The following is a 24,367-nucleotide window of genomic DNA, read 5'->3' on the forward strand; positions in this document are numbered from 1 at the left end:
ACAAAGTAAAAGACGAACCTATTTTTTAACTCTTTTTAGTGCTACTTATATTTTATAGGTCTTACTAATAAACCGTGTATAGTTTTTATACGAGACTTATTCTGAGTTGAGAGAGAAAACGTTACTAATAAACAGGGAACGGATTTATATGGACTAAAATATATGAAATATGTAAATATATATGTAGTTATTTTTACCAAAATATGGAATTAAATATGGATTTTTACCAAAATATGGAATTAAATATGGACTTAAAATTATAAAAAAATGACTATGTACGTTAAATATTGGTACATTTTAATCAAACTAAACAAAAAATATAATGGACGTACCTTATCTTCCAATGTAGTTTCAACAAAACACAATTTTTATTGTCTGTTACCATAACAATAGGTTACAAACATTTCTTTCAAGTGCTGAAAAGTGAATCTTCTTCTATTGTCTCTGAGGATAGATTTATACTGACTAAAAGAGCGTTCGACGTCACAAGAAGTAACTGGTACATAATTCAATTTCACAATGTCTGCTGGGGATAAGTCCAAGTTAATCTTCACTGTTGATTCACCACTCATCACAGCAACAACCGTTTGTAGTTCTTCATATCCAGGGTTTTTTGAAAGTACAGTGTCCACCTTAGCTCTTACTGCATCTGCAACTTTACCTCTACCACGATTCAGTTGTTCCACAGTACTATTTATAATTTCAAAACTTTCAGATAGTGAAAGGTGCCTATTTTGGAGACTTTTGAGCGTTTTTATGATGCATGAAAATGTATGCTGAATGTGAGCTAAGTCATTCTTCACACTTATGTCACAGGTAACTGTTTTCGCAGTATCAATTGAGACTGCATCTTCAGAGTCCAATGCAAGGAGAACATTGTTAATAGAGTCTATATGTTCGGCATAATATTCAACTGCTTCTAGCCATGTACCCCATCTAGTTAAAATTGGCTTTGGTGGCAATGGAATTTCAGGGTACATTTCTTTCAACACGTTAACTCTACTGGGAGCTTTGAGAAATACTTTTTTCACTGATGAAATCAACAAATCTACTTTAGGGAAATTGTCTCTGACCACTTCTGCCACACGATGAAATGCATGCGCCACACAAGTAAAATGAGTCAATTTAGGATATACAACAGATAATGCTTGTCCAGCTTTGACCATATAAGGGGCAGCATCGCTAATAAAGAATAACACATTATCGTACATAATACCCTTTGGCCACAGGATACCCATAGCTTCGTTGAACAGTTTAACTATAGTTTTGTTATTGCACTTTTCTAGAACATCACAATGTAAAAGAATTCGTTCAGAATATTGTTCACTTAACAAACCGATAACTACATTACCAACAAGTCTACCTTCTTTGTCGGGAGTCTCATCAATGGAAACCCAAATTGAACTATCTTTAATTTCATCTCTTATCTTCTGTATTGTCTCATCGTAGATGGATGGAGCATACGTCTTCCTAAGTGTTGACTCATCCGGGATTGTATGTTGAGTATATTTTTCAAGGAATTCCCTGAAGACCTTATTCTTTAGTTTGTAGAGAGGAATATCAGCAGAGATGAGAGAACGGCACAGGTCGATATTAAACTCAGATCTTACATTCGATGTTGTTGGTTGTGTTAAAAACAATTGTCTCTGCTTGGAATTTAGTTGTTTGTTGGCCTGATGTTTACTAGTTGTAATGTGTTGTTGCACCAGGAACTTTTATGTAGATGATACTGCACACTGACACAAATTACAAAATAATATTTTATTGTCAGTTGATAAACCATCTTCTTTAAATTCTGAAATGTAACTTGTTAGTTTTGATTTTAAATTGACTGAATGACGTACTTTTGGCATATTTACCGTCTTTATAGTATGATTTACAAAACTGAACCTATGTGTACTCTGACTGGCATTTAACTGTTGAGCTGCACAACTGAAGTCTGTTAAAAATTTTAAATTAAATTAATACAGTTTTGTAACTTACTTTCCCATTGTTGATAGGACTGCTAATTTTCAAATAACTCTGATGTTAAAGGGATTACTGAACATGTGTTTAAATCTCTATTGTTGAAATGTATTTTTAAAAGTTAATGGAATTTTGTTTTGTTTTATTGTTAAACCTAATATAATATGGACTGTTTTATATGAAATATGGAAAATATATGGAAATTAACGAAAATATGTACTAAACTCTAAAATATGGAAAAATATGGAAAATAAAAGTAGGATTTTTCAACCCTACACATTGTGAAACATAAAGATAATGCAAAATATAAATTATATTAGCTTTATAAGTAAATATGTATTTACATATAAATCCTTTCCCTGCTAATAAACTATGCATAAGCAATGGATATATAAACAGCCTGTAACTATACAATGGGAATTGCTTTGCAGTAGTTATATACACGAAACTCCTTGTTTAAACGTTGTATATAGAGAAAAAATGATCGCCCCTCTAACAGCTGTTCGTATAAACTGTCATTTTATTATGATGGTTGTCTTGTAACCACAGAAGAACAAATCAAAGAGCATAGAATAATATTGCTGTAGCTTGTACTCCTTCACCAAAACATAATGTGCTAATCGATCAGAGACAGTTGTACTATCGATACTTAACACGGCACACCAGAGCGCTCTACCAGATTTTCTGCTCCCTATCGTAATGAATTAATGACGAAACTATGACGTAGCTGTGTAACAGTTACACTGTAATACAAGACGTATGTAGTGATTATTAGTAAGGAATTTACACATGACTTGTAAACGAGCTACTCATTGTATACGTATGAGATAGTTAAACATCTGTATATAGAGTTTTGATTAGCAAGACCGTATATTTATATTCTCATAGACAACATAGTTTGTTAAAACTATATTTTATTGATTTATTAATTTATTATTTAAATATTTCATTATAATTTTTTATTCAATGTGATTGCCAGTACACCTAGAAGATTCGCTAACAGGCGACAGGGTGTCGGACAGGTTAATAATTTCCACAGTGCATATTGTAAACATTGATTGAAGACTGTTTTCAGTCTGTGGTACCCTGCATATGACGGGGATGACAGTCATCGTGATGCTTCAGTTGGGTGTTTGGTTTCTACGGAGTCAGAACACTCGGCAGCCAGTCTGTGGAGTGAGAGACTGATCCAGCGCATTATCATGACTTTCAGTGGGTCATTCCTAACAAAATGCAGAGCTCTATAAACATTTTTCCCAGAACTGTTCCGAGTCTTCCAATTCCAAAGAACAATTCCGAAATGACAGCAAGAATCTGACATAACGTAACAATCAGCTGTTAGGTTATTCCAGAATTAGTTGTAAAAAAATCCCAGTATGTTATTGAACCATGACAGCTGTTATAGTCAGGTATATCTGCAGTAATTTATAAGAACAGACTACAAAACATAATAATTTTATTACTGAATCATCTCTTCGGTTGAATAATTGATATTAATATTATGCGATATTAATCTCTATTAATGTTTCAACATTTTATTTGTAACGAACACTCAGGTTAGTTTGGCTACTTTTGCAATATATATTACCGGTATACAAAATTTACAACACAATACAACATCATACATTTTTCGTGTACACGCTTGGTTGTTCGTCAGTTGTCTTGTGATGACTTAGCAGTAGTCTTGCATTCGTGTGAACCAATAAATTTCCTCCCTTTTTCCCTCCAGTAATATGTTAGTGGCATGAAGGACAAGTAAAGGTGATTCAGAAATTAGAAAGAGTTTTATAATTTTTATCTCACTTGATCTATAACTTAAGAATGATCTTGGAATGTAACAGGCAAAATAATCTTACAATTGGAAATGGTACTGATTCCAGTTGGAACATATATAGCAAAGAATATGAAGTTGATTATTCGAAGTTATTGTTTAATTACTGAAACAAACCCTGAAAATTATTGGAGTTAAAAATTCCATGCTCTCCCCAACACACGCAAATGTGGACATATTCGCTGGAACAGCTCTGGTGTCTGAGAAAGTATGTGGATTGTTTCGACAAAAAGAGGATAGAAGGTATGTACAGTATTCTGGTTCCCATTAGAAAACGTCTATAAGGAACTATCAGAAATTCATTGGAGTTAAAAATTCCATGCTCTCCCCAAAACAGGCAACTGTGGCTGGAATAGCTCTGATCTCTGGGAAAGTATCTGGAGTCTTTCGACTAAAAGAGGATGGAAGGTATGTACAGTACACTGGTTCTCATGACAAACCATCCATCTGGAACAGCGAATGTAATTTTGAAACAGGAAGTTTCCGAATTGCTGCTCTCTTGTAACTGTTTCTCCGAACTGTCCGAAAAGTACTGATTTCTCATACATTTTTCGATCTCTACATCCACTCCTACAAAATTGGAAAGCCATCTTGATTGTGTACATAATTAAACACTAGCACTTTTATCAATTAAGAGATCTACAATATCTAGGTAACCCATTCTTAATGCTTTTGACAATGGACTATCACCATTCTTGCTACATGCATTAATATCAGCGCCTTCATAAATTAGGAAACTCACAAGACCCACCTCACCTCCTTCTACTGCAGCGAACATCACATTTTCACCAATATTGTTACATGCATTAACATCAGCGCCTTTATACATTAGGAGTCTCACAATATCCAACATTCCTCTTCGTGCTGCAGCGAATATTACACTTTCACCAATATTGTTACATGCATTAACATCAGCGCCTTCATCAATTAGGAGACTCACAAGATTCGCAATACCTCCTCGTGCAGCAGAGAATATTAGACTTTCACCAATATTGTTACATGCATTAACATCAGCGCCTTTATCCATTAGGAATCTGACAATATCCAAATAACTTGTTTCCGCAGCAGTCAATATTGGACTTTCACCAACATGGTTACGTGCATTAACATCAGCGCCCTTATCCATTAGGAGTCTCACAATACTTAAATAACCATTTCTTACAGCAAAGAATAATGCAGTTTCATCATTATTGTTACGTGCATTAACATCAGCGCCTTTATCGATTAGGAGTCTCATAATATCTACATTTCCTCCTCTTGCAGCAGAGAATATTAGAGTTCCACCACTCTTGTCACATGCATTAACATCAGCGCCTTTATCCATTAGGAGTCTCACAATATCTAAATTACCTCCTCTTGCAGCAAAGAATATTGTAGTTTCATCATTCTTGTTACATGCATTAACATCAGCGCCTTTATCCATTAGGAGTCTCACAATATCCATATTTCCTGCTTCTGCAGCAGCGAATATTGGAGTTCCATCACTCTTGTCGCATGCATTAACATTAGCGCCTTTATCCAATAGGAGTCTCACAATTTCTAAATTATCTATTCCTGCAGCAAAGAATATTGTAGTTTCATCATTCTTGTTACATGCATTAACATCAGCGCCTTTATCCATTAGAAGTCTCACAATATCCACATTTCCTTCTCTTGCAGCAGATAATATTGGAGTTCCACCACTCTTGTCACATGCATTAACATTAGCGCCTTTATCCAATAGGAGTCTCACAATATCTAAATTACCTCTTCCTGCAGCAAAGAATATTGCAGTTTCATCACTCTCGTTACATGCATTAACATCAGCACCTTTATTGGTTAGGAGTCTTACAATTTCTATATTACCTATTCCTGCAGCAGCGAATATTGGAGTTATACCACTCTCGTTATATACATTCATATCTGCGCCTTTATCCAATAGGAGTCTCGCAATATGCACATTTCCTCCTTCTGCTGCAGCTAATAAAGGACTTTCACCATTTTTAGTACATGCATTAACATCAGCACCTTTATCCATTAGGAATCTCACAATATCCACATTTCCTCCTCTTGCTGCAGCTAATAAAGGACTTTTACCGTTTTTATTACGTGCATTAATATCAGCGCCTTTATCCATTAGGAATCTCACAATATCCACATTTCTTGTCCCTGCTGCAGCTAATAAAGGACTTTCACCAGTTTTAGTACATGCATTAACATCAGCGCCTTTATCCATTAGGAATCTCACAATATCCACATTTTCTTCTTCTGCTGCTGCTAATAAAGGACTTTCACCATTTTTAGTACATGCATTAACATCAGCGCCTTTATCCATTAGGAATCTCATAATATCCAAATTTCCTCCTCTTGCTGCAGCTAATAAAAGACTTACATAATTTTTGTTACTTGGATTATTATCAGCGCCTTTATCCAATAGGAGCTTCGCTAAATCCACATTACCTTGCAGTGCAGCAACGTGTATTGGACTGTCACCGTAACAGTTACATGCATTAACATTAGCGCCACTTTCTATTAAGAATTGCACAACGTTCACATGGCGACGGGAAGCTGCATAATACAAAGGAGTTAGTTTCAACGCATCATCTGTATTAACATCTGCACCTTTCACAACTAGCAAGCTTACCATTTCTAGATCACCTTTGTAAGCAGCCCACGACAAAGATGTTCTATAATCAGAGTCTTCTGTTTCTAAACGCACTTTGACAGTAAATGCCAAAGTCTTCTGAGTTTCTAGATGCTGTGGGGGGAGAACCCTTGACAAAGTCCTTTTCTTTATAAATCCTTCTATTTCTTCAACTTCGAGCAAAAATTCGACCAGCTTCATTTGTCCTCCAAAAGACGCTATGTGTAACATTGTGGCAGTAATATTTGGCCCATAAAAATCAAAAAGAGCAAATACTGGAATAGGATAATTCACGCATATGCCACAATTGAACATCAATTTCGCAATATTCATATATCCCTGTGATGCAACAATATATAAAACTTTGCACAAAAATTCATTACCATCTTTACCCTTGATCAATTCCATAGTGAATATCATGTCACTACTTTCAGCACGACAGCCCAGCAGCATGTCAACAGCTGACCACGCTTGTATCTTGTCAGCAAGTGTCAGGGGTCGCCAGTGGAACACTCCCTCTTCAACCCTACAATCACAATGATTCTGCAGTAATAGCTCCATGATTTCACATCTAGATTTATTTCGTGAAAAATCATGAATTTCAGTGTGACTGATAACTACCAAGTGCAAGGGTGTCCTCCCACCCTTATCCTTTTCATTCACATCACATTCAGAGGATGACAACAATTTGAGAATATATTCTTTGTCATCATTTAGAATGGCAGTATGCAATTCAAATCCTTCTGCTAGAATCCTATCAAAGAATTCTCTAACGATTAAGAGCTCTTCTCTAAATAATATCTCTTCTACATATTCTCTTTCATCTTTGAAATATTTTGTGAACCACTTCGCGGCAAAGAACTCTAGAAACGTTCTGTGAATGAACACTGGTGTGGAATTTATAATTTGAGCAACAAATCCACTCTTCTCATTTCCATTTCTAAATCGATCCTCGAAACCTTCAACTTTTCTTATAACATCACTGGAGAAATGTAATTTGTTAAAGTCTTCAGTCTTCAGCAAGGAATGCACGGCACATGCCATATGGTCTTCCTCATATTCTTCCCACTGCAGCTGCAGTAACCGATGTTGCACCAGATTTGTTATATCTACTCGGCCTTTTTCATAAACAAGGACATTCCACTTTGCATTCACGAATCCATTATAAAGATCCAACAAATCCAGTTTGCGGTCAAACTTCATCTCACCTGACTGACAAAAATGAGAAGCTTCACTACGAAATACTTCAGCCAACATGAAAGTCTGCAGAGGAATTTCTGTGAATTGGCCAAGTTTGTCATTTAACAAATCCCCTGTCGCTTCGAACAATTTGGCGATAAACATGTCTAAGTCATACAGACCAACATTTATATTATTCCAAAGTTTAGCAAGGAAATTACGTTGATCCTCTTTTGTGAAAGGCTGTAATTCAAATGAGAGACGAGAGAAGTGTTCCTCAAGAGTGTCCTTCATTAAAGAACGAGAAGTGATCCAGAGCTGTTTAAATTTACATTCCATAATAAGTTGTCTTAACAAGTGTAACACCTTCTCTGCATAATCTGGGCTGATCTCATCAAACCCATCTATCAGTATCACAATATTGCCACCATGATGTAACTCGTGTTTGAACAGTGATGAAGCGAAGTCACTCGTGAACTTTCCTGCTTGTAACAGAAGTTCAACTGCTGAATCTCCACAGTTACTCAGGTAATCCGTGTGTGCATTCAGAACTACAGTGATCACCCAACATGCAGGTTCACGTCGCTTGAATTCCTGAGCTAAATTAAAAATTTCTGTCGATTTTCCCATTCCAGGGTGAGCCACAAGCAACTTGACCTTGTCAGAGAGCAGCATCATTTCTTGCAAGCTTCTGATCGATATCAGATCCAATAAGTGAGACTTAATATAGGACACACTGCCATCGGACTCTTTCCAAATAAAACCATTTTCTCCTTTATGAAGCCAATGGACTCTTTCAAATACGCTTTTGGCCTTCTCGAAATCCTCTCTTCCTCGAATTAAAAAACAGCGACATACACCTTCTTCAGAATGTTTCGTTTCGTCAAATATCTCTACTACTTTCCTACGATGGACTATTTGCCTCAGAGCATCTAATGATATTCCACTTACAACTAAGCAATCTCGATCAGCAGAAAAGATTGTCTGACTCACATGTTCTCTACTAAAGAACTTACGGGGTATATAGTGTTCATTTTGTTGAGTCAGTTTGTTTCCAATGCTTGCTACAACTCTAGAGAGGATCTCAGTTAAAATTTCAGCGCTCGCTATTCTATCGAATGTTGTGTCGTCAACTAGTGTATTAAGTTTGATGTAATCACCCTGGAAATTTATTTTGCAATCTAATACTTGGATCTTTGATTCGTCATTCAGTTGCCCAAAATGAAACTCGTCTTTGTGACTGAGGGAATTTAATTTTCGCCATTTCTCACTGTCATGAATCACTACAAGGGTCTTTCCTGAACCTAAATTGTGGACGATGTTTTCTATTATCTCAACCCAGCCATCAATTACAAGTACATCACATCCAGGCCACCGACCCCACAAGGCCAACACTTCACTTATTCTATCCTCCAGCACGTTGGCATCTACCAGAATCTTCTCCTGAATGCTTTGGTGAACTTTGAGACAAGTGAGAACATTAGAATTCTGAACACTAAGAAGTCCTCCTCCCGCTGGTAAGTGCTGTCTAAATAAGCTTAACTCTCTTTCATGAAATTGCAGATTAAATTTTGCGAGATGATCTATTTTTGCTTTGTTTAAGTCGTCGACACTACACTTGACTATATTCTTCCAAAACTCAACATTTTCCGTGAGGTAAGAACCAGGGCCTTTCATCCAGTTCGTTATATTGGTCAGAAATTTCTGAAACTGAGAATCCGTCCCCAATGCCCTAAGAAGTTCAGTTGTGATTAAGAAATCAAGCTCCTTCTCACTTGCTTGTTCTGTGTATAACCTGAACTGTTGGAGGAACTGGTTGAAGTCAGGCTCCTTCTTTAATTCGGGGAAGTCACTTTCAGAGAAACGTAAGGATTTTCCTCCTGTCATGAGAACATTCTGGTCATCAGTATCAACAGCTTCACCTACAGCCACAACAGCATTTGTGTAAACAACAAACTGCACATCGCGGATTGGACCCCACAGTTGTAGATCAGTTTTCTCTTCCCAATTTTTCTTGAGATTGTAGTAAGAACTGTAGTACTTCTCCATTGCGAAGATTCTGCGTAATGTGTACAATCTCTTTTCTGCTGAGACTTGTGCCCCTAGCTTATGTTTCAACTGTACAAAAGCTGCTTTACCATCAATGCACAGCACTAAATCATCGAACTTTCCAGCCGCATTCATGTTGGAGGCAATATGAAAGCTCTTTCTCTCATTGATTAGTTTAAGGAAGAGAAGTCCAGCCATTTTGACTTCATACAGATACCCTTCAATCCCGCAGGCTCCATCTGTCTTCTCGTAATCCTGTAAATGAACAAAACATAAGCAGTAACTGTGTAAGATGCTTTAGACTCACGCTTTGAAATATATAATCTGTTATATGAAGTCATACGTGTAATGCGGCGAGTAAAATTATATATATTTTCAACTACTGTATAATTAGGTTACAATTCCTTCCAATTAACTTAAATATTGAAGAAATAGATAATATATTAATATAAAAATTTCCTGTCTCTGATACTCAATTCCTCCATCAGTTTGCAATTCTGCAAACTCCAAAACATAATACGTAATCACGGTGCAGAACATGGTCAAGTAAAACTCATCTTGGTGATGGGTCATAGTGGCATTGAAGGCAAGGTTACCATACTTTCTGAGATGAAAAAAAAGGAAACACTTCTTTATAAATCGAACAAATTAACATACCCATTACATTTGTACACGAAAATGCATATTCGTGGTAAAATATTATGCCAAAATATATCTTTACATTAATTTGAGACAATTTAATGAAACTTGTCGCAAGTACATCTCTAAATACAGTTCAATGCGGTATATAACCAGTATTTTTTTCTTTTGTTTCTGTCGAATCTTATTTATTACATGATTCTATTTTATTCAACAATTTTGGCATTCCTTTCACATAATGGTAGAACTCTTCATAAGACGTATCTTTTAAATTATATTGAAGATTTAAAATATTTTGACGGCAGGCCGGAATATTCTGACCGCCGGGAAACACGAACCCCTGACTCTAGCGCGGTACGAGGCAAGGGGAAGGGAAAACTACGAGACACTAACCGCAGTGCGGAGGGAGAAAGCGGAAGTAAGGAAATGTCGGAGGCCGATTGTTCTGGAGGTCTAGAAGCTACGCGACGCAGAACATTCTAGATAATCGGGTAAATAAATAACACCGTGAGTGCCGACGGAGGCCAGTGTGTGAGTAGCCAGTTAGCTGCGAGAGAGCTAGTTAGTCTTGTCTTGGATATCGAAGACCCATGCAGAGGATCTGAGTTCGAAGTGCACTGAACTGTAACCGGAAGTCTTGGGTTCGAAGTGCAGTCAAAGGTACATGGAAGTCTTGAGTTCGACATGCAGTGAACTTGAGTTGATCCGTAACTGTGGCAACGTCCAGGCGAGAGCGGCTTATCCGAAAGTCTACAGTGCAGTGAACTGTATCTGGAAGGCTTGGGGTTCGACGCACAGTGAACTTGAGTGAGTGAGCTAGAACAACTAGCCAAGGCGAACGAACTGTGAACTGAGAACTGACAGTTTTGTTTTGTACATAGTGCTTTGTGAACATTAGTTTAAATTAAGAGTACATTGTTGTTCTTCTCAATAATACACGTGAATTGTCGTTCTGTGTTGAGTGGAATACCCATTATTGACGGATGTGAGGTTAAAGTTAGAAATAAAAGTCACATTGTTGTTGTACAAAAGTTACAATATTCTTAACAGAATCAGGAATTCGCCTGTTCCTTTCTTTGGACTACTGTGCCTGTATTAAAGAATATATTCTCTCTACATTGCCATTATGAATTGGAATAGCAAAACAAAACTGGACAAGTTTCAATAATTCAGGGTGATTAATAGCATTTTCACCTGTACTGAAGTAGCGAGCCCATTTTTCGTGTGCTAGTTTGAAACAGGGCCCATTAATTATTAGTTCCATTTCCTTTCAGAAATCGTTGTAGACGGCAAATATAGTCAACATATTTTGTATCATTAATACTCATTCCCTTTGAAATAAGATACTGAATAGCAAGTTCAAATTGTTTTCCAAATTATTGAACCATTCAGACTCATACAACCACAGGAGGAGAGAGAACTCTTTCCTTTGGGGACAAAGCTAAACCCCTGAATCCCCATATAACGGGGTTATGGGGGACATCATTTACCTCCTCCCCCCATTATAGCTTGACCGTGGTACAGTATATCAGAATGTGATCATTTAATAAAGGTAATTTCGGAGGGCATATTTCTTACAGTGTTACATCCATATCCGCGACGTACATCCATATCATACAGAAACACATGCATGCCTCAATAACACTACGTAACAGTGCTAACAGAAACTTTTTATATGAAGCTCACCATACTGAAGATATCATATGAAATGTAAAGTCCAGTTATTTTATTTAATCTCGTCTTTACTGTATGTTTACACGCTTTACCGGGAACACCTTTTTCTGCATTGTTGTGGAGTATGTTATTCATATATCTGCAAGTGGCGGCCTCAACACCCCAGACTTCTAACACAGAAGTACAGGTTGTTAGAAAATAAACATTATAATGCTTACATTTCTCAACTAAGGTATAGACATTCTTAAACATTCAGGAATTTAAAATAAATATTATAGTCCAGACACATGATCTGAAGACATTAATACATAAATTTAAGCACACAAACTTAATCAAAAATAAAAGCAAAACAGATCGTTTGAATTGAATATTTTCTAACGTTAATAGAAAAAAAAAGAGTTCAGACAAGTTTCGAAGGGTGCAGTGCCCCCCCCGGAGGGTGCAGTGCCCCCCCATGCCGCCCCCATAACTCCGCCTATGTATAAACTGAATGGAGGTAATTCATTAACTGTTCAACCAACATGTTCAAATAATTTAGGCACGATGAATAAAGTTGTGAAATTGTTTGGCTGAAGTTCGTACATACTTCTTCAATTTGGACAGCATTTTTCTATCTCCAATTGAGGGTTTTACATTAACAAGTACCGACACAACTCAACTACTGAGGTACCTTGGCTCTACATTTCATCTATGGTAAGTTGGAATACACTCGAAATATTGTAGAAACAACACATACTAAAACACACTAAAATTACTCAAAGAACGTTTTGTAGATTGTTGAAATTTGGCAATTTGTAGAAGTTCTTGCTACCCCACCAAACATGGTGTTGTACTTGTCGCCACAAAAAGAAACAGTTTTGTCAATTGGATCAAACATTGTAAGAGTACTGTGAACATAGTCTGTAATAGTTAGAGCCTAGCCTCTTCATTGGGGTATTTTTATGTCCAGAAACTTAGTCTGTATACCACATTTTTGCAGTCAAATATTGAATCATGAATGGGAACATTTATACTGCAAGATGATTGCTGGAATCAGTGGCTACACCACAAAATTAAATGCCATTCAGTGTGAATTTTCTATGACATCAACAACGTGGGAAGAAACTACCGAGTTCACGATTTCTTCTGTTTGTGTTGAGCACTTGACACTGGAAATGCTTTTTCATCAGAGCACTAATACAGTCTGTCCACACCTGTGGAGTAACGGTTAGCGAATCTTGCCGCGAAACCAAGTGGACCGGGTTCAATTCCCGGTTGGGGAAAGTTAAGCTTTTTTCCGGGGTTTTCCTTCAAATCAATATGAGCAAATGCTGGGTAAATTTCAGTGCTGGATCCCGGACTCATTTCGCCGACATTATCACGTTCATCACATTCAGACACTAAATAACCTAAGTTGTTGATAAAGCGTCGTAAAATAACCTACTAAAATAAAAAACAACCTAGTACAGTCTGTCGATTTGTTACTATTATTGTTTTCACACAATGAAATGCTACAGTCCCTTCAGCTGCAGGAATCTCATCACTGGATCAGGTTGAGCGAAGACGTTTATAAGAACATTTTTCTCCTCGAACATATTTTGTATGTGTTTCGAAGTTTCGATACGGGCTTCCAAACATAAAGACCCTTTGCTACCGAACCGTAAGTACCCGCACTGCAAACAGTACATTCAGCTTCAAAATCGTCAGGTCCTTCATGAAACAACATTATTTTTGTGAAAGTTCATCAGTAAACTTGCATTTTCTCTTCGGAATTTCTGTTTTCAAATGCACCTAAAGAAACACAATACTTAGGTAAAGAACACAACTGCACGCAGCAAGATTCAGCAATAAAAAGACACGGTGAGCAAGAGACAAGATTATTTTCTATTGTTTTATGCGAAATCAACTGATCGGTCAGAATTGACGTGTATGAGTATCGAATATTGATCATGATTTAAATCGTGGGTGGATTGTTACTTAAAGGGGTTATTTTTGTTTGTTTGTTTGTTTGTTTGTTTTATTTTTTTTAACATTTAAAATTTTAAGTGCTTGTACGAAATATGGAAAACTTTGATTTTTTTACTCCGAAAAGAAAACCCGCTCCGATGCCTTTTTTTTTTTAACAAAAAAGAGGATATATCCGGGGTAAAGAGGACATAAGGCAACCCTGATTCAAGGAAATGCTCTCCCCAACACATGCAACTGTGGCTGGAATAGCTCTGATCTCTGAGAAAGTATCTGGAGTTTTTCGACTAAAAGAGGATGTATGTTACTCTGGTTCCCATGGGAAACCAGCTATCAGGAACTCCGAATGTAATTTTGAAACACGATGTTTCCGAATTGCTGCTTTCTTTTTGTAACTGTTTCTCGGAACTGTTTGAAAAGTACTGATTTGCCATACATTTTTCCATCTCTACATCCACTCCTACAAATATTGAAAAATCATCTCGATTGTTAGGAGACTCACAATTACCAAATTACCTCCTTTTGCTGCAACGAATATTAGGTTTTCACCAATATTGTTACACGCATTAACATCAGAGTCTTTATCCATTAGGAGTCTCACAATATCCGCATTACCTCTTTCTGCAATTGCAAATATTGGACTTTCACCATACTTGTTACATTTATTAACATCAGTGCCTTTATCCATTAAGAATCTCACAATATCGACATTACATCCTTGTGCAACAGCAAATGTTAGACTGTCACCAATCTTGTTACATGCATTAACATCAGCGCCTTTATCCATTAGGAGTCTCACAATATCTAAATTACCACTTCCTGCAGCAGCGAATATTGGACTTACACCATTCTTGTTATATATATTCTCAACAGCGACTCTATCTGTTATGAGTCTCGTAATATCCACATTACCTCTTCCTCCAGCAGCGAATATAGTACTTTCACAATTTTTGTTAAATGCATTAACATCAGCGCCCTTAAGCATTAGGAGTCTCTAAATACGCACATTATCTCTTTTTGCAACAGTGAATAAAGGACGTTCACTATTTTTGTTACATGCATTTACATCAGCGCCTTTACCCACTAGGAGTCTCGCAATATTCACATTACCTCTTTTTGGAGTAGGGAATATTGGATTTTTACCGTTTTTGTTACATGCGTTAACATCAGCATCCTTATCATTTAGGAGTCTCACAAATTCTACATTATTTCTTGGACGTACACCATTTTTGTTACATGCATTAGCAAGAGCGCCTTTGTCCATTACGACTCTCACAAAATGTAAGTTAAGACTTCCTGCAGCAGAAAACATTGGACCTTCAACATTCCTGTTACATGCATTAACATCAGCGCCTTTATCCAATAGGAGTTTCGCTAAATCCACATTACCTTATTGTGCAGCAACGGATATAGGACTGTCACCATTTTTACACGCATTAACATCAGCGCCACTATCTATTAAGAACTGCACAACATTCACATGGTTACTAGAAACTGTATAATACAAAGGAGTTAGTGTCCGCGCATAGTCTGTATTAACATCTGCACCTTTCTCAACTAGCAGGCTCACCATTTCTAGATCACATCTGTAAGCAGCCCATGACAAAGGTGTTTTGTAGTCAGAATCTTTTGTAAATGCTGAAGTATTCTGAGTTTTTAGATGATGTTGGGGGAGAGCCCATGCCAAAGCTCTTTTCTTTATAAATTCTTCTGTTTCTTCATCCTCGAGGAAAAATTTGACCAACTTCATTTGTCCCGCAGAAGATGCTATGTGTAACATTGTGGCAGCAACATATCTCCCATACGCATTAACATTATGTTTTAATGGTATGATACACACATATGCCACAATTAAATATCAATTTCGCAGTATTGATATATCCCTGTAATGCAATAATTTTCAAAACTCTACACACAAAAAGTTATTACCCTCATCACTCTTAATCAATTCCATAGTGAATATAATGTTACTACTTTCAGCATCACTACCCAGGAGCATGTCAACAGCTGACCACGCTTGAATCTTGTCAGCAAGTGTCAGGGGTCGCCAGTGGAACACTCCATCTTTAACTCTACTATCATAATGTTTTTGGAATAGTAGCTCCATGATTTCACACATAGCATTATTTGGTGAAAAATTACTTTCAGTGTGATTGATAACTCCCAAGTGCAAGGGTGTCCTTCCACCCTTATCCTTTTCATCACATCGGATTCAGGGGATGACAACAATTCGAGAACACAATCTTTGTCTTCATTTAGAATGCCAGTATGCAAATCAAATCCTTCTACTAGAATCCTATAAAAATTCTTACACGAATACGAACTCTTCTCTAAATAATATCTCATCTACATATTCTCTTTCACCTTTGAAATATTTTATGAACTGCTTCGCGGCAAAGTACTCTAGAAAAGTACTGCTGTGGAATTTACAATTTGAGCAAGAATTCCACTCTTCTAATTTCCATTTCTAAATTGGTCCTGGAAACGTTCAACTCGACTCATAACATCATTGGAGAAATGTAGTTTGTTAAAGTTTCAGTCTTCAACAAGGAATGCACGGCACATGCCACATGGTCTATCTCATACTCTTCCCTCTCCAGCTACAGTAACCGACGCTGCACCAGATTTGTTACATCTACTCGACCTTTTTCACAAAAAAATATTCCACTTTGTATACACAAATCCGTTATACAGATCCAATAAATCCAGTTTGCGATCAAACTTCATCTCACCTGACTGGCAAAAATGAGAAGTTTCACTACGAAATAATTCAGCCAACTTGAACGTCTGCAGAGAATTTATTTATTTATTTTATTGGGTTATTTTACGACGCTGTATCAACATCTAGGATATTTAGCGTCTGAATGAAATGAAGGTGATAATGCCAGTGAAATGAGTCCGGGGTCTAGCACCGAAAATTACGCAGCATTTGCTCTTATTGGGTTGAGGGAAAACCCCGGAAATAACCTCAACCAGATAACTTGTCCCGACCGAGATTCGAACTCTGGCCCGTGATTTCGCGGCCAGACGCGCTGACCGTTACTCCACAGGTGTGGACTCTGCAGAGGAATTTCTGTCAATTGGCCAAGTTTGTCATTTAACGAACTTCCTGTCACTTCGAAGAAATTGGCAATAAATATGTCTCAGTCATATAGACCAACACTTATACCATTCCAAAGTTTAGCAAGGAAATCACGTTGATCCTCTTTTGTGAAAGGCTGCAGTTGAAATGAAAGACAGGAGAACTTTTCCTCAAGAGTGTCCTTCATTAAAGAACGAGAAGTGATCCAGAGCTGTTTAAATTTACATTCCATGATAAGTTGTCTTAACATGTGCAACACCTTCTCTGCATAATCTGGGCTGGTCTCATCAAATCCATCTATCAGTATCACAATATTGCCACCTTGTTGTAACTGTTTGAACAGTGATGTAGCGAAGTCACTCGTGAACTTTCGTGCCTGTAACAGAAGTTCAACTGCTGAATCTCCACAGTTACTCAGATAATCGGTGTGCTCATTTAGAACTACAGTTACCACCCGACATGAAGGTTCACGTTGCTTGAATGCCATAGCTAAATTAAAAATTTCTGTTGATTTTTCCATTCCAGGGTGAGCCGCAAGCAAATTTACCTTGGCAGAGAGCATCATCACTTCCTGCAAACTTCTGATCGAGATCACAACCATTAAGTGAGACTTAATATAGGACACACTGCCATCGGACTTGTTCAAAATAAAACCAGTTTCTTCTTTATGAAGCCAATGCACTCTTTCAAATACGTTTGTGGAATTCTCGAAATCCTCTCTTCCTCGTATTACAAAACAGCGACACACACGTTCTTCAGAATGTTTTTTTCGTCATATATTTCTACTTCTTTCCAATTATAGACTATTTGCCTCAGAGCCTGTAGTGACACTCCACTTACAACTAAGCAGTCTCGATCATCACAAAAGATTGCCTTACTCACTTTTGCTCTACTAAAAAACGTAATTGGTATATAGTGTTCATTTTGTTGAGTCAGTTTATCTCCAATGCATTCTACATCTCCAGAAAGGATCTGTGTTACATTTTCAGCATTCGCTATTCTATCGAATGTTGTATTGTCAACTAATGTATTAAGTTTCATGCAATCACCCAGGGAATTTATTTTGCAATCGAATACTAGGTTCTTTGATTCCTCATTCACTTGACGAAAACAAGCTCGTCTTTGTGACTGAGAAAATTTAATTTTCTCCCCTTCTCACTGTCATGAATCGAGGGTCTTTCGTGAACGTAAAATGTGGATGATTTTTTCTATTGTCTCAACCCAGCCATCAATTACAAGAACATCACATCCAGACAACCGACCCCACATGGCCAACACTTCACTCATTCTCTCCTCCAACACGTTGGCATCTACCAGAATCTTCTTCTGAATGCTTTGGTGAACTTCGGGACAAGTGAGATCGTTAGAATTCTGAAGACTCAGAAGTCATCCGCCCTCTGGTAACTGCTGTCTAAATAAGTGTAACTGTCTTTCATCAAATTGCAGATTAAATTTTGCGTGCTGATGTACTTTTTCTCTATTTAAGTCACCTACACTGCACTTCACCATAATTTTCCAAAAGTCAACACATTCCGTGAGAAAAGATCCTGGATCTTTCTTGCAGTTCATTATATTAGTGAGAAATGTCTGGAACTGGGAATCTGTCCCCAGTGCTCTACGAAGTTCAGTTGTGATTAAGTAATCAAGGTCCTCCCGACTTGCTTGCTCTGTGTAGAACCTGAACTGATGAGGGAACTGGTTGAAGTTAGGCTCCTTCTTTAATTCGGGGGAGTCACTTTGAGAGAAACGTAAGGATTTTCCTCCTGTCGTGAAAACATTCTGGTCATCAATATCAACAGCTTCACCTTGTGCTTCAATGTTATTTTATTTTGTTATTTTACGACGCTGTATCAACATCTAGGTTATTTAGCGTCTGAGAGATATGAAGGTGATAATGCCGGTGAAATGAGTCCGGGGTCCAGCACCGAAAGTTACCCAGCATTTGCTCGTGTTGGGTTGAGGGAAAACCCCGGAAAAACCTCAACCAGGTAACTTTCCCCGACCGGGATTCGAACCCGGGCCACCTGGTTTCGCGGCCAGACGCGGTGACCGTTACTCCACGGGTGTGGACTTGTGCTTCAAATTGGGAAGTCATCACAATAACGTTTGCATTTCCCGCCTGTCATGAGAATAGTGTTGTAGTCTGTGTCAACACCTCCATCCTCATCCAGAGTTCCATTTGTGTAAACAACAAACTGCACCTTGCTGGTGTGGATTTCTACGCGCATATGCAGAAAGATTTTTCCAGTAGGATATTAAATAGCCTGTTGTAAATAGTGAACTTAGTGATTTTGAACATGCTACTTGAAAATAGCAAAGATATGCGTAAGAATATTGTAAATAGTAAAGTCATTGTTTCTTAAAGTTTCAATTTGTGAATAATGAAGTCAGTGTTCATGGAAGTGCTAGTTATAATACTGCAAATAGTAATTAATCTCAGTGTTTGTCAAAGTGCATAAAACAACCAAAAACAAAGTGCTAAGATTAGTGAAGTATAACAGGATTAATAAACATTGCACGACAGTACCTACAACTCGCCTGGACTGCCTCACCAAACAAGTACTCATGAACTACCTCTGTAAAAGGGTTCCTACTCCTCACACAGGAGGCCTTTGTCCATCATGGGATATCACGGGTATATCATTCACTCATTCTTAACCCAGTGCAGAGCTAATCACCAGATCTAATAGCTAGTCCGTAACACGGACGGGTAATGTCAATATTTCACAATCAGGTCGACAACAGATAGATATTTACCTTTTTAGCTGTGTAGTACGATGGAGAGTCCTGTTGAAATATCTGCAGTGCTCGGAAAATGTGACATAAGTCAGTTTCCACAAACCTTTTTTGATAATTTATTGACAACTTACGGAACATCTGCTCGCTTGGAAAAAATACGTAAGTATTTCTCCCATTACAGTAATTCATACAGAAAAAAATCAAATCGACATACAGTCAACCAGTGTAAGTTGTCAATAAATTATCAAAAAAGGTTTGGGAAACTGACTTATGTCACTTTTCCCAAGCACTGCAGATATACACCTTTGTGTCCCACAGAATCTGTCTTTGATGTATGGTTTTTAGATATTCTTATAATATGGCAATGTGCCGCTCGGCATTTACAGTACCACTTATAAACTTTAGTTTTCCAACCCTCTTAGTTGTGATGCACCCCCAGACCATTTCACTAACAGGAAATTTCACTTTTGTATCAATGCAGTCAGGATGGTAGGTTTCACTTCTTCGGCGTCGTACATATTCAATAAATCAATCAATCAATCTATTAATGTCATGAGCAACAGTTTCTTGCAATAGATATAAAATAAAATAATATTTGACATAAAATATAAAAACGGATGCATACAACAATACAAATGAAATACAATACTGGAAATAATAATAATAACAATAACCAATACTAATAATAATCGTAATAATGAAGAACAATTCAGCTTATAAATTTAGAATACATTTACAGTGGAGTCAAGAAATTCACTAATACTATAGAATGGATGGTATATTAACCAGTTACACAAAACAGATTAAAATTGTATATAACTTGCATCATGTGCCTTTGTGGTAACTTATTAAACATTGTTATAGCAATAGAATTGCTTCCCATCTGATCCATGCAAATTGAATTTTGATTTGTCGGAGAATATTACAGTTTCCCAATTCAGTATTGTCCACTGAAATGCTCTTTTGTCCACGCCAATATATATATTTTTTTCGTCTAAGTTGTTAACAATGGCTTCTTACGAGGTCTGTCAAAAAGCCACTTTCGCATTGTTCTGACACTAGCACTGATACCCCGTGCTCTTCCCACGCAAGTTTCAAATCATTAGATTCTGCTCGACGATCACTCAGACACAAAAGGTTTAAAATTAGGTCTTCAGCATGAGTACTGACACATTTTAATCCTGTTCCCCCTTTTCTTGCAATATCTCCTGTTTGAAGATTCCTTGTAAGAATCCGCGATACAGAAGAATGATTGCAGCCCACTTTTCTTGCAATTCTTCGACTACACAGTCTAAAGCTACAATAACACTTTCCTTTAACTGCTTGTACGATGTCATGGTGTTGTCGTAAGATGACGCAATATGATGCAATATTATTACACAATATGATGCAGTCGAACACTGTATATTGAATATAAATGAAACTGGTAACTACATCGAGTTTCATTGCTATAATCTACAAGATAGCAAATTTTGGAGGGTGATGCAATTTATGATGCCGCTACTGTATATTGTCTACCTGGGCAGAAACAACTACAATCATCTACTGTAAGTGAAAACAGAAAATAAAATAAAATAAACAATAATGTGGTGATATATAACCAACTAATCGAAATTAAACGGATCTTACATTGCATTGGTGGACATCCATAGGAGCGAAATAGCTTAAAATATGTATTTACTTAAGAGAAGCAAAAAGAAAAAAAAAGGGGTATTGTTATTGCTACAATTTCCAATATTCCTCTATGAAATTTTTCGCAATTTTGCTAATAATAGCTATCTAACAAAGCTTTTACAACACAAGATATATTGCACAATAATACTTATACATAATCACATGTCTGAGCTGGAGGAGATTTTTACTCTGTAACAAGATGCATTCTGTTTAGTATTTTAAGGATAAGATAAAGGTAACCCTTCACCCGCCAAGATGGCTCTTAGAGGACATGGACGTACAGTTTTATGTTTCATTATCTCGGCACCATGCTCCAACTGCCTTTTATGCAAGGCAATGACCCATTACTCAATTTCATAGAGGACTGAGTGCATCGTAGAGCTGTCTGGAATTCAGAGAATGATATAAATCCCATCAGCACATGGGATTCAACCCAAAACCATGTAGTACATAACAAGTTGCTCTACCAACGCAGCTTGCCAGTTTTTTCCCTAAGGAAATTTATTTCAAACATTAGATTGTATTTCTCCTAAACATAGGCATAACATGGTGTAAAGTCAAGCAAAGTAGGTACTCTTTCTGTAGATCCGTGTTACAGAAATTGCTATGGTACAGTATGTTTTCTTCGACCTCTGTGTAGAATTAATTGGTTTTTCCTGCAGAAAGCTACATATCTGTGTTGGATTAAATTAGTTTAGTCCTAAGAATTTCGGTTAAGGTACATTAAAATGTTGGAACAACTGGATAATATGCACAGTAGACCAACATCGGTAGCCGACGTTACTCGCTGCCACTAGTCACTAGGCCGTGTCAAAGAAAAGACAATCGAAATGGTAGTAGTAAAATTCGAGACTATATTCTTAAATAATTTACTCCATTAGTCAAGTTAAGATTTATCCAGTATACCGACGGTGTTTTGAATGCACCAAAAGAAAATGCAGATGTAGTAAGATCTTAAAGTAGGTTATCACAACAAAATTAAGAGGGAGAAAAAGGTGTGTTTCAGGGAATATAATTCAAATGAAAGAAAGAAAATTTCCCGTTAATATTCGCCAATGCGTTAAGTACGTAATTATGACCGTGTTACAGTTTTATTTGTGGTCTAGAAAAAATAACTTGTCTCTTGCGAAAAAAAAATTAGTGGCCATGAAATTATTCACTGCTTTCATCATATTATTGTTTATCAATATTACGAAACAAAAACTATCAGAAGGGCCAGATCAACAGGATTATCTTGGCTGTTTGCGCACGCAAGGACTTGCTTAATACAAACATAAACTAACCAAACCTAACCTTCGTATATGCAAGATGTGTTATCGGAGCAAGAAGGGATAGTAAGGATCACGCTGCCACTACATGAGAGGTCCGCACATGCGCCACAGCAAAACGTTCCTGTCGCGAGCCCCTCATCTGGGCAACGTAATCTACTCGCAATATTTACGCAAATATATCTTGTCGCTAACAGTGGTGCTATCTGTCAGTAATATTAAGAACGAAGGAGGTAGACAGAAAAGAAAATCAAATTTCTCTTTCTAACAATGCCACAGACCAACAACATGTCCTTATGTTGGCGACACCGTGTATTTAATTAAATTTGGTCATAACCGTAATGGCACGGTTCAAAGTTACAGTACCAGATTCTCCAGTTTAGCGAAAACGTTCACTACAGTCAATTGTTTTCATAAATATCCATAAAGACAGGATACTTATAATTCTGTGGCCGGGAGGAAAAAGGCCTTAAGTCAATTTTTTGTGAAAATGAGATTGTTATATATTCTGAAAGCGGAAACAATTCTCTACAGTCTGGTAAAAAACGGTTAAAGTCAAATAAGACTCCTGACTTAATTTATAGAGCGTTACAAAATGTCCTGAGTACTTTTTGAATCGAGCACACACAGAATAAAGGACTTAAGAATATTTAATATTTTATTCCTTACAACCATCACATGTTTATTTTACATGCTACCTTATTAAAAAGGTCTAACTTGTATTTTAGCTATTTAATCACATACTGATGCTCTTTCCTTTTGAAACTTTAAACACCAGGTAAACAGTTCTATATTGTTTAAGACCTATTTTGCATTCCTAATAATTTACATTTCCCATTTATTTTTGACATGAAAAAGGTCTTGTTTACATAGTCCTTTCTACTCAGTTTGGGTTCTAGTCTTAAAATAATAATAATAATAATAATAATAATAATAATAATAATAATAATAATTATAATAATAATAATACTAATAATAATAAGGGCTTAAGTGCGGCTATTTTTGGAAAAAATCAAGAAAATTGTTAAGTGAGCAACATTACCTATTTTAGAATAAATATAAACAAATAATATCCAGGAAAGAAACCTCTTAATTAAAAGAACTCTATAATTGACACCAATTTCAATCTTTCTAGTGCTCTCCTGAAAAGTATAAAATTTTTACTTAAGACCTTTTTCCTCCCGGCTACAGAATTGATTCTTCACGTCCAGTATCTGTCATTATGAAATATGAAGTAGTAGTATTACACAACGAGCCTCTTAACACTTCATAAATGTTACTTGAAAGGAACAAGGACAATATTATCAGGAAAATGTTCTCTGAGTCAGATACTTACCCGTTTCCTATGCGTGGACATTTCTCTTTCAGTGATGATGCTGCAGACATCAACTCTACCTTCAATTCATTTAATGAACCTGCAAATATCGACTATTATTAATTTTGGGTCGGCCCTTAAAAAGATTGAAGGAGAATGGCTGATTATGATGATTTTAGATAGACGGATAGATATACAGGCAGACCGATAGACAGACAGACGGACGGACGGACGGACGGACAGACAGACAGACAGACAGACAGACAGACAGACAGACAGACAGACAGGCAGGCAGGCAGGCAGGCAGGCAGGCAGGTAGGCAGGCAGGCAGGCAGGCAGGCAGGTAGGCAGGCAGGCAGGCAGGCAGGCAGGCAGGCAGGCAGGC

The 24,367-nt window shown here is 37.1% G+C and overlaps 1 protein-coding gene across 1 annotated transcript; it reads right to left on the reverse strand.

The window, feature by feature from the left end:
- Positions 1-960: 960 nt before the first annotated feature.
- Positions 961-24,154, reverse strand: LOC138691795 (uncharacterized). The gene is made up of 2 exons (XM_069814207.1): positions 24,004-24,154; positions 961-9,902 (listed from the first exon to the last, which is right to left on the reverse strand). The coding sequence occupies exons 1-2, from the start codon at positions 24,022-24,024 to the stop codon at positions 4,404-4,406; spliced, it is 5,520 nt and encodes a 1,839-aa protein (XP_069670308.1). The 5' UTR covers positions 24,025-24,154; the 3' UTR covers positions 961-4,403.
- Positions 24,155-24,367: the final 213 nt, after the last annotated feature.

The sequence above is a fragment of the Periplaneta americana genome, chromosome 16 (genome assembly GCF_040183065.1).
Source record: "Periplaneta americana isolate PAMFEO1 chromosome 16, P.americana_PAMFEO1_priV1, whole genome shotgun sequence".
Classification (NCBI taxonomy): Eukaryota; Metazoa; Arthropoda; class Insecta; order Blattodea; family Blattidae; genus Periplaneta; species Periplaneta americana.

What these genes read in the sequence shown, in the direction of transcription:
- LOC138691795 (XM_069814207.1), bottom strand. Translation starts at nt 24,024, where the DNA reads ATGTCCACGCATAGGAAACGG. An exon ending in TGTCCACGCATAGGAAACGG is followed by an intron (nt 9,903 to 24,003) that starts GTAAGTATCTGA and finishes GTTCATTTACAG; the next exon opens with GATTACGAGAAGACAGATGG.